At 39.0% G+C, this 12,341-nt stretch overlaps 1 protein-coding gene across 1 annotated transcript in view; it reads right to left on the bottom strand.

Moving 5' to 3' along the window:
* Positions 1-12,341, bottom strand: part of LOC108792118 (E3 ubiquitin-protein ligase HERC2) — a 134,041-nt gene that overhangs the window by 5,946 nt on the left and 115,754 nt on the right. The window contains 7 exon segments of the mRNA XM_018562815.1: positions 2,180-2,370; positions 3,896-4,008; positions 4,957-5,151; positions 5,534-5,675; positions 6,765-6,848; positions 9,404-9,601; positions 10,434-10,621. Of these exon segments, the coding sequence (XP_018418317.1) occupies positions 2,180-2,370; positions 3,896-4,008; positions 4,957-5,151; positions 5,534-5,675; positions 6,765-6,848; positions 9,404-9,601; positions 10,434-10,621 (1,111 nt within the window).

Genomic DNA, 12,341 nt, shown 5'->3' with positions numbered 1-12,341 from the left:
GAGCGTGTGGGGGAAAAACAGCGGGGGAGAGGGGGGGGGGGGGAGTCACCCAAAGACTAATCAAAATGAGGTAACTCCAGGAGCTTGGCCCAGATATGAGCCAATACCAGCAGCTTTGGGCCTAGAAAGCATCCCGCAGTTAACTTCCACCATTACTGGGTCTGGAAAGATTCTTACATGGAATCTAGTGCCCAAAGGTCACTTTCAGACTCTCCCCACAATTCAACTCTAAAGCTGGACTTGTGTATACCAGATCCTACTAACATGGTAAATGATCCATTTCAGTTTAGAAATAAGTTGGAATTAAAAAAATTAAAACACTTTTTTTTCTATTAATGATGAAGCACAGTCTTGCATGCCTGCAGGGGCAGATGTAAAAGGTCTGCACATAGTGATATGAATACTGTCACAATTCAGTTGCAGAGTTGCAGCTGAGCTGTCACTTGTAGTTCCACAACTATGTGCAGACCTTTTACATCTGCTCCTGCAGGCATGCAAGGCTGTGCTGTTACTTGTAGTCTTTCAGGCATGTGCTCTCTTCCCGACAGCTGTTTGCTGTTGAAGCTGAATTTCTTGTAGTTTACATGTGTACAAAACTCTGGCTTGTCCCTGGAAATCCTAGTCTTTAGTCTGTCCTTAATCTTTGAAGGCGGATTTTGCAAATGCATAGGGAAAGAGTGTTGTACTTGGGTATCAGACTAACATGATCAGATACAAGAACATTTAACAAAACCACAGGATCTACAACAAAAGGCTAGACAAATAGCAGAGGATGGAATCCTTTTAAAAGATTAGGAAGTTTTGGAGATTGGTTCAGTAGTATCTTCAGTTGGTTTAAAAGATTGGCATACTGCTTTTGTTGATTTACTGCTTATGCATTACTTTTTTACCTTGCAGTCAAGCTTCTGATGTACCTGGTGTCCAGAATGCATACTACTATGATATGATCCCCTACAACCAAAGATGATTTCTGAAAAGTGATGATCCAGAGACTTAGGTCTAACTAATACCTGCTTTATTCACTCAAACCCGAGGGAATGGACCTCCTGATGGAGAAGACTGGAGGTTCCCCAGCCAGTTGGGAGATGCTTTGTATCTCCCTACCCGGAAATACCTTGGGACAATCTAAGAGACTTTGTTAGGAGTGATAATATCATCAAAAAGGGAGGAGTTGACAAAGATATTATTGGCACTCAGTTAGAGCACCACTTTAATTTATATCAACCTTTAGCAAATTTCAGTTTAACTTGGTGTATTTCTCTTTGTATCCTTGGTTTGGGAACTTGTGATTTTGTTTAGGCTATATCTTGCAGATATAAAACATTTTGTGCCAAAGACACATAGCTTTAGTTTTAAAACAGATTTCACATGATGTTGATTTCACAATATATCTAATACATATTTTAATGAGTAGTTAACACCTAGAAATGCCCAGAATACAATAATGATTATGGAAATAAATAGCAGTTATGTATCCTAATAAAGTAGAAACTGCTATTCAGATGCTCTTGTGTCCACGTCAGTTTCTCTAGCATTATGCTATATGGGTGCACCTTAACCTTTTTCTTCTAGGATAAGTGCGGTATCGAATTCAATTCGGTCTACGACAAAGGTGATGACTAAACACTTTCTGTTTAGGAAGACAATGATGTGCTTAACAGTAGACCCATTTCTCCCAAAGACCTTATACATGGAACTAGAGGTGCACCGAAATGAAAATTTCAAAACCGAAACAAAAAACTTTAGAAAATGTCAGGCCGAAGCAGAAAAAACATTTTTTTTCCCGAACTTTCAAATTTTTTTAAATTTTCTATTTTTATTTTAAAGTTTTACATTTTTTTATATTTTATTTGTATTTCATTTATATTAAATGTTTTTATTTTTCTCTTTATTGTTGGGGGCTTCGGGGAAATATTAGTGGGTCGCACGTCCCGAGATCGGCCAAATCTGAACCTAGCCTGCAGTTGGGAAGTCTTACCTTTGTAACATTTCCAACATACAACACCACTGTTTATCAACATTTCTGCAAAAATTGGCAATACAGAAATCCATAGATACACAAAATAGTAATTCACTTATGCTTTTATCTTATGTATGCCTCTCAAGATTCAGATGACTTGGACGTTTACCATCGTTTGTCATTCAATACACAAGAAAGTCCTACCTTGATGAAACCTACCTGTAGCCGATTGCAAGTCTCACATATTCTGCTCGATTGTCAAGTGTAATGTGTTGGTGCTTGGAGCTCAGCTGGATATCTTGACCACTTGCATTTGGCACAGTAAAGGGAAGAATCATAGCTTCAAACTCTTCGGAGGTGGCCTCATTGTCCCTTATGTACATAAGTCCAGGGATGAAGTCCTTATCCACCTTAAAACATGACAACCGTATTTACAACATGTAGGTACAAATGCAAACAAATGTCACATGTGTAGCTGTAGACCTTTAATGGTGTTCAGATACTGTGAACTGTATGTATTAAAATATCATTAAGATGCTCTTTACGGTAGTCAAGTAAAAGACTATTAATCCAATTAAAGCACAAATTGATTGCTCGTTTCAGTGCTCTGCTTTGCATTTGCATGCCTAATTAAACGTTAGCATTATGTGCTGACCATGCATCTGAAGAGCTAATGACAGGATCCTTATGAGCCAAATATTCCCTATGAGTGGCCAGATAGACTTTAAACAATGGCCAGTTGCCTCACTGAGAAGGATGAGACTAAACTATCAGTCCATCCTCATACTCGCTAAGTTGCAAACGCGCACTTTTAACACCTTCCGCAGCTTTTATATGAGAAGAACAGGGAAGGACCGGATGAGCTGGCAAATCTCCGAACTGCATCATTCAATAAACTTTATTCTCAAGTGCTAATTCTTAAAGTGTATTCCCACTTTTGCAGTCACATTTGAGAAAACCCCACTAAGTATTTGCTGTGTTCCTAAATCACACAACATATCTAATGCGTTTCTGTCATCAGGACAGGAAGACAAGATCAGAAATAAGAACATTGTCAGAAGTTGGAGAGATCATCCACCACTTTATGTCCCAACAGGAAGTGAGTGGAAATCTCTCCAATATCAACAAAGATGGCAAAAAAAATGTACCAAGTGTGTAACCCACTGTATTCAAAATGAAACAAAAGGTTTAGGCTGGGGCTGGGATGTAAGTGCAGAAACCAACAACCAATCAGATTTAATTTTGTGCAGGTCACAGAGTAACTCTCATTAGTTGCCATAGGTTACTGCACTTAAAGCAGAACTGAAGCCAACACTTTTTTTTTAGTTTTGGACAGAGTAAGGGAGGGTTTTAACCCAGTCAGCTTTTTTCCCCCAACTTTGTCCTACTGGGGAGATTTCCCTTCACTTCCTGTCCAATAGCCACAACAGGAGGTAATAGGAAATCCCTCCAGCAGGGCACCAGAACAGGTATTCCAATTGGGAGATTTCCCATCTATTCCGGTTCTGATGACAATTTTAAATTTGGGATTTTCTTTCATTTTAAGGTCTAGTGATAACAGTCCCAATGATGACAAATAGAGAGGGTGAATCTCCCCAATGAAGACACAGACCGCAAGAAAAACCTGGCAGATGCTTTAATCCCTCTCAGCTCCACACCCCCCCCCCCCCCCCCAAAAAAAAAACAAAAGTATGGCTTTAGTTGCACTTTAAGAATTGGCACTTTTTACTTTATAAAGCAGTTTGTGCAATAACAGGACATTCTGACAGAGAAAAATGCTCTTTACTGTGAATTAGGGAAACCCTACATGGCTCAGATGTCGCACAAAGCTGTTGGATCAGGTCATATATTGCCACCCTTACACATCAGCATGCAGCAGCAATATTTTACTGTAAAATTTCAACTTCCTCTTCTAATATTCATGTATACAATTACCTCACTGAGGTCTGCAATTGTCAGATTCATGCCTGCTAGCTGCTTCCACACCGGTTCAGCCAGATTAAGACTTAGAGGACTTCCTGTTCGAATTGCAATTCCAAGAAGCACACCTAGAGTGTTCACGAACACAAATCATTTACTAGTGGGTAAGTCACGCATTATTAACCAGCCCAAGGTATTTTCCCATGATATTTCAATGTAGGCTGTTAGTCATCTGAAAATGGTAATATGCAAAACCTGCTAATCACAAATGTGTTCTCTAACACAAACTAATATGGATCTTTAATCAATATGCTGAATGCACCGCATTTACAGCAAAGAGCTGCATCCACCGAAGCAGAACATGAAGGCAGGAGGTAAATGAAGATTGAGCAGAGAGAGAGAGAGACAACAATACTGCATTATATCATTCTGTCTCGCATCTGTCCTAGAGATCAGCAAACCTGAAAAGGTCTGAGCTGCACAAGCTACCTTTTCCTGCAACAAAGATGATCATAAAAAGGCATGTAGTCTCACTACAGAAAATAGAAATAGATATTCTAAAAGAGGAGAAGCAACAGATACACTGTAAGGATGGTCCTCTCACGGGTTTTATGCTACCCTAGGCGCACAAAAGGGAAATGTTTATTCATTGCTTAGAGGGAGACACCAAGTCTCACATACCATACATGTATTAGGATTTGGGATGTTCGTTAACTATGAGTATTACAACGGCTAAGTTGCTTTTGATTCCCCCAACATTCATGTAAAAATGTATAGTGTTAATGCAAACCGTGAAAAGTCAAACTATAACGTGTTCACTAAAAACTAGCTCCATAGAATCCATGGTTTCCTTACACTGCACTGATAATGGCCAACAAACCTAATATAGTTGAATGCATTTTGCAATAAACATCTCTGTATGGTGACCATCAGTGGCTTGAAGGATGAAGGGGACGGAGCTTTACAAAGAAATGGTCACTTATCCCGGAATGGGTAAGGTGACATGGTCTCTTTAAGCCCATTAAACTGTCTGGTTAAAGAAAACAACAATTTTTAGGAAACAATAATGTACTTACCTAAAAATCTAAACATGTTCATATGTAGGGGTGTTTTGGCTGCTGGATTTAACAGGAAGCAGTCCCTGTTGGCCCCAGACTCATCTCGTCCATTGGGTGTAACAATAAGAAGAGGAGTGAGGCCATTCTGAAGCTCCTCACACATTTCTGCAATGGATTCACTGTAACCACCGCCACAATCATCCACAGACTCACCTGGAAAAGAAGAGCCATTTACAGGCATCAAACAGACCCTGAAAAATACACTCCATCTGTTCCACACTAATACGATTTAAATGCAAAAAAATCACATACAAATAAGTGCTGACTGCACTGAAGAACTCTTTGTAGCTTTCCAAAAACTTACTGGAAGATGTAACATTGAAAAAATGCAGAATGTTGTGGATGATTAAAAATGATGGAGCCCCAAATTCACTCCTCACAGAAAAAAAAAATGCTTTTTATCCTTGTTAGAATATACATATAATGTATACCATTCTACATGCAACCAGATCATATACAGTCCATGAACTATAATGATGCATTTGTACAATATACTAAATAATTACTAATAATGACATTTCCAAATGTTCATTACCGACGAATTTGACCTTCCAGACGCGATGAGGTAGCAGAAGGCTGTCAGGACTAAAGGAAGTCATTTTTGCACACATCTGGCCAAAGACAGATTTGGTACCATCTGGTCCTGCCAAACCTCCTTTACTCCTTGAGCGTTTGACCTAAGAAAACAAAAAAACTAAAGTAAAGAACACTTGCAGAATCAGCCAGTTGTGAAAATATTATAAGATATAACCCTTTATTATTTAACACATAGAGGAACCAGACAAGCTCAAAGCAGATCAACATATAATCTTTGCACATTACAGTGCCTGTTTTTTTGTCTTGGAGTCCATTCAAACATTTTCATGTGTTAAGGTTGTTGCAGTACACTGCTCTAAGGTAGCTCATTCATTTTGAATGGCCTCTCGGTGCCTCAATGCATTAAAAAAACACACCTTCTATATTTTTTACAATACGGTGCATAACAATGCAAATCTGTGAGCTGTGATGTGCTGAAGCGCAACTTTTTTTGTTTCTTTCTACTATAGGCATGCATTGAGGTACCATTCAGAGTAAATGGCGATCCACCGTATTACCCATATACCCAGGGCTACTGCAACACACAGATGTAAAACCAGCTTTAAGGAAGAACAAATTAAAGTATTATGGCTGAGGTTACCACCAATACCAAAGCACTGATGTAGGACTACAATGATAAAATCTCAGAAAGCCATTTGGTGTTATGCGGTAATCATACTGTGGTATGTTGTAATCGTGAAAAGCTGATTCTCAGCAACTTTGGATGAATAAGCTTCAGGGTTAGAACAATCTATGCAAGCATGTCAGAAAGTACAAACAGATGTCGTTTCAGGTATCAATCTTTAAGACTTGATCCTAGAGAATACATAATAGAAGAATATTTTCTCTCTATCAACAGTATTAGAGACCTTGTTGAAAATCAATGCTTTGTAAACTGTTGTATTCCAAATGAGAGGCTATTCCCACTTGGCAGAATGTCTTGCTTGCTGTATGAGTAAAGTAAATAGCTACTAAAGGGTAGAAAAGTGCATGCACCTAGGGGTTTTGTTTGTGGGTTTATGGGGGGGGGGGCCCAAAAAAAAATCTTGCACCAGGGCCCTTTGTTCCTTAGCTCCGCCACTGGGTTTGACATGTGAGAGTAGGCAAGCTCTGTCACTAGAAGGAAGTTCAAGGAACAGTCCGCTATTCACATAAAAGCGTTTAACAGAAAGCACAATACAGAAACATACCTGTATCCGGTTTAATTCAACCACCGGGCCATGCTGGCGGTCTCGTACCATTGTGGCCTGAACAACTTTCCGGAACGCAGCCTCCTAGCAAATGAAGATTTCAAAGTCAAGCTAAATTGAAAGATGACTGGCCAGTATGTGCATTTCTCTTCGTTTAACTAATTTATACAAGTGTCGAACAATTCATTCTGTAATATCTTTTCTAATCTGGTCTAGATTTGAGTCATTTATATTTAAATTTATTTTTTATGTTGTAATGTTGCTTTTCTAATTAAGTGAAACAAATAAGTACGGATGATTTATGAATTTAACTTAAACATGATTTATATAACATTGCTTCATAAGAAGTTAATTTTAATTATTTTAAGGATTCTTCTGGCTGTATTATATTAAAAGCTATTATCAGTCATCCATTAAGTACTACAATATTAAAGAGGCTCATCCACTGATTTATAATTTTACCTCCGTAGATTAAGCCATTGTAAGGCATGCAAGCAAATGTTCAAAAAAGTGATATAAAAACCATCCAAATGTAAAATGCACCCAAAATGTGCACCTGCATATAGAAAATATTTAGCAATCAGAATGCCCTGGGATGCTCTGTTATGGAAATAATGACCAGGCTACAAAGGTTGAGGGATCTAGCCTTCTGCACTTCACTCTTGGGTCAGTAAGGTTGCCGATCACAGAAATGGGTGAATAGAGACAAAAGGAGATCTATTCTGAAAATACCAATTTAAACACAAAAGTGTGTTCCTCCCCTAAGTGATTCATCTCAGGAGTTGCAGATTTCCAGAGCCACTAACCTGGGTTACATTACAAAAACAACTTGGGAGATGGATGTGGGTGATATACATGAACAGCAAGGAGGAACACACCGTCCCAAGTATGGCTTCCCTAAACATTCTGATGAACCATCTCTTCATCCTTCCCTAAATCATTGGGTCAGTCTGCCTTTCCATATTTACTTTACAGAGCAGCTGGTCTCAAATATTGCATCTTCTGTATTACCATATAGGCTCTCCAGGGCCCTGAACCCCAAACTAGGTGTTATAAAACTTTCCACTTGGAAGGTGCCTTTATACTGAAAACCTTGCACTTGATCCATAACCTCATCGGTAAATCAACAGATTGCTTTTTCTTTCCTCTCTATCCCCTTATGGATCCAGTTAGGCAACTTAACTCTACCCTATAGCAAACCCATATTACCACCAAAATTAAGCAAATAAACATAATATAACTTGACAAAGTTGGATCTCACTTATATAGACCTCATTTTAATGTAACGAAAACCTGTGTTTTTCCTATTCAGAGTACAGCAACAAGTTCACTTTAAAGGCAGTCCCTTTAACTGCAGTAAGTGGAGAAATACCCTGTTCTACCCTTAGAACACGACCCTTTTTCTCCACTTGACAGCACTGGCGCTTGAGTGCTTAAGCACCCAGCCCTGTAACATGGAGACAGGGAAAGAGATCTAAATTCTGCGCACACTCCAAGTTATTATTTGGAAGTTAAACAGGGTTTCATCTTTTTGCTCCCAGCATCTAAACATAATGGCGGAGGAGCGAAAGGAATGTAAGTGTAGTTAACCTCATTATTTTGCCTTGCATAGGGAAAGCACAGATTCATTTTAAGCACTATGGTCTCATCGCCCTTTCCACCCATGAAAATGTTTTCAAATACCTTTTGCTTCGCTCAACCTTAGCGCATATCCTCTGCCACCCCCACAAAAGACAACTCAGATAGACTGGTACATAGTTTAGGTGGTGTTACTGTTGGCTTTGCATTTACAAGATATTTTTTGCAGCAATTACACTAATGTACTGATTTGTACTATATGTGATCTTTGTGCTAACACCACATGTATAAAAATGTGACCTCTCCACACTACAAGTTAAATGCTTGTTAAGGGTACAGAATAAGTTGTAATGCAAACCCTATTCCTTGCTCCAGCAGTCTTCCTCCATGCGGTGTGAGCGGTCCCCTGAAGCCTCTTCTCTAAGGTGCTCTGGCCGACAGTGAATGCAGGACCAGCAGTCCAGCCTTGAACACCAAGACAGCAAGGACCTGTCCACAACCCAGAGCAACGCAGAGAAGAGGAGAGCACCAGAAACCCACCAGAGGGAGGAAGAAGGTGAGCATTATATCTTATCCTTCTACCCATAGATTCAATGAGCATTTCACCCTTGCAGTGTCAGTGCTCCAAGGGTTTTTTTTTCCCCCAGTTTTAAAAAGTTTGCGTATTTTAGGCACAGCAAAGGGTAAATTGTTTAGATTTTTAAAAGATGGATACATGTAAATATAAAACCAGAAAGGCCAGTTCACACCAAGCGCAGAGCAGTTACAGAACGGATCAAAACTGCGTACAATGGATTCCAATGGTATTTTGGGCTCTAGTTCACCCCAGAGCTTTCACTTCCAGAGCATGTAGAAAAACTGCAGCATGTCCTATTTTTTCTGCTCTGGAATGCTCCAAAACGCATGCAAACGCATCAAAAACACCCTGGAACGCACTAAAGGTCCATTTTAGGCTAAAAAAAAAAAACGGCAGACAATCTAATATTATTAAAAATGACAGCTCAAATAACAGAGGCTGTTTCCATGTTTTAAGAGTGCCAATAGTCGAGCCATATTTGTACCTTTCCTTGAGATATAAGAATTCCACGGAGTGTGTCAAAGCCAACAGACGGACCATGGCCAGTCTCGCCCAGTCGCCCCTCCAAATCAAACATAGGGATGCATGGACAAAACAACTCGGAGATGTGATGTAGTAACAGCAATCTATTTCTCAGTCCAACAATGGCTATCTCTTGAAGATGGTTATATTCCATTGGAACCTGTAATAATTAAAATTAAAAAAAACATTACAAAACTCAAAACTACAAAAACATCTTTAAACGCAGTGTTCACTTCGTACCTGAAAATCTTCCAATCGTTGTATTCCATAATATACTGCTGCTAGTCCAAGTCTATAATTATATTTTTGTAGCTTCTACATTGCACAGATATGGAAATGCCTGAGCCCTACATGCTGCCTTGACATCCCAATTCTACATATGCCCTATGCATAATACATGCCACCACCACAGCTTCAGATAAATTAATTTACATATGATTCTGTGCTAATCAATTTGTGACAGCAGCCTGTGTATGTACTCCTACTGCCAGCTTTATCTTTAGTTCTAGCTGGAATTCAAGGGATGCAAATCTATGTCTGCTGCATTGGTTAATATGAGTTAATAGAAAATAATGTTGTGAAATATGTATGGGGGAACATGTGTGGACAATTTATGACTGCACTGCACCCATGCTGACCATTTGCTTTTTGGGTTAAAACATTTGTGTAAAAGCTCAACAACAACAACGTGATGTCAATTATATAATTAATAGTGTTAACAGAAGAATTGCAAGAAAAAAGTTCACATAAATGTGAACTCTTTAATAAAGATACATTTTGTATATTTACAACAGGTCAGGAATCATATGGGTAAATTTGGTGACCACAATTTAAATATAAGACAGAAATGGAAGGATTAGTGAAGCAATAGCAGAAAATTACAGTAATCCTATAATGAATGCAACACATAGTAACACACAGAAACATACAACAAAAAAGGATTAATATTCATAAAAACACCAATGTGCTATATATGCACACTGTTTGATTACCTGTGTGGGAAGCTTGCCAGCATTAGCAGGTTTACTGGTGGACCAGGCTAGTGTGTGAGCAGACCCACAGGCTACTCTGTTTATTTTTTTGCCCTGAAGGGCAGCCACAAGGCGAGGTCGCTGAATTGCATTTGTTGTTCCGTCACCAAGCTGTCCTTCATCATTATCTCCCCATGTGTATACTTCACCTACATGACAAAAGCATATTATATGGTTTTATTATATTTCATCAATTTTCTCAATATGACTTTTTAAATACAAATGCAATACAAATACATATAGTAAACCGTCTTAATGACATGTTTGGCCATCTAGTTCTCCCTCAAAACAGAATAAAGCTTTCTCTTGTCATACATTTAACCTCCCTGGCGGTATGATTTTTTTCTTTCTTTTTTTTACTTTTTAACGTTCTGTGTTTTCAGGTTGTTTTAAACTTTTGAATCTCCCGCCGGTTCCGCCCCCCTGCGACGCGGAGGGACGGAACCCGGAGGACACAGCACGGCTCCAGGGACAAGGTAAGAGATGCGCTATGTGTATTCCCGAGTGTAGCTCGTTGTTACCGCTTATGGTACAGAAAAGTAATCCCAAGCCACACTCGGGAATACAGCCAAGGAGGTTAAAGCATGCCATAGCCAGAACCCCTCTAATGCTTGCCATTTAGAAGGTGTCCAGGAACACACTGCAACTAGGAAGCTGAGAGAGTTGACAACAAACCAATGGTGCAAGCTAATCAACAGTCAACATATGGCACGGGTTAGTAAATCTCACCACTTTATTGCAAAACTGCATTAGATGAAGCTCGCATTCATACCTCTGGTTTGCAGCATTAGTGGTCTAGTAATACTTAATTTAACAGGTAACAGATTAAAATAACCAATGTATAGTGCACTACTTATTTTAGGTACACCACACAAAGTCTACTTGTACATATCTTTCTAGTGTCATCCTAAATGCTACAGGTTGCATACAAATCTAGAGGCACAATACAATTAAACAAACATTCAATACAATGAATAATTAATGCTGTAGTCCAGAGAGATGTTACAAAATAAATGAATTTGGTTATGTATCATTAAAAATTAAAACATTTAGATAAAGCAACAGAATCTGCCTTGCCATCAGCCTTCTGTAACCCTTTGTACAGCAGGACTGTACAAAGCTGATGCTGATGGAAAGCATGCTTACAGGAGGAGAGAATGAGCACGGCAATGACGACTCATCACTCTGCTGCTGATCTTTCAATCCCTGTCAGCAGGCTGAGGGATGGTTGCTGACCAAACTTTGCTACTGCACTAGAGAAGGAGGACCTGGTTGTGTTGTCTGGAACAGATGCCTGAATTTCAAGACTGCTTGAACAGAATATAGTTGATAAACAACTGCTTGCCTCATGACCAGCTTTAAAAGTAACATGGATTATTTAGCATTTTTTTTTTTAAATTAAAAGCCAGCTTCTTATACATGCTCTTAGCATTGACGTACTCAAAACTCTGTGCTGCACACTAGGACATTATTTTTATTACCAAGAAATTCATACAGGCAGTAAGCATGTGTTTAACTAGTTGGCAAATTTAGGTTATGCCAGAATCTTATTAAAAACACCAGTGTAATTTTTCCATAGTGGCTGGAAACGTGGATCACACGCTAGCTTCATATGTCTCCTGGTCTCCAGGTGTGAGAGATCATTACCAGTATTTTTATTGCCCGGATATTGCTTGCATTACAGCACTAAAATAATAGTGTCCCCCTTGGCTAATGGCTTCTCTATAAAGGAAAAGAAAGAGTACATAAATAACTGGATAAAAAAGTTAACAGGTGGAGACACAAACTAAAGTCAGGAATTCTCACCGCTGGAGTCATAGAGACTAGAGGTGCACCAAAATGCAAATTTAAAAACCAAAAAAAAAAAAA

The sequence above is a fragment of the Nanorana parkeri genome, unplaced genomic scaffold (assembly GCF_000935625.1).
Source record: "Nanorana parkeri isolate BGI_ZX_2015 unplaced genomic scaffold, ASM93562v1 scaffold601, whole genome shotgun sequence".
Taxonomy (NCBI): domain Eukaryota; kingdom Metazoa; phylum Chordata; class Amphibia; order Anura; family Dicroglossidae; genus Nanorana; species Nanorana parkeri.
This window is presented reverse-complemented; position numbering and strand designations above follow the sequence as displayed.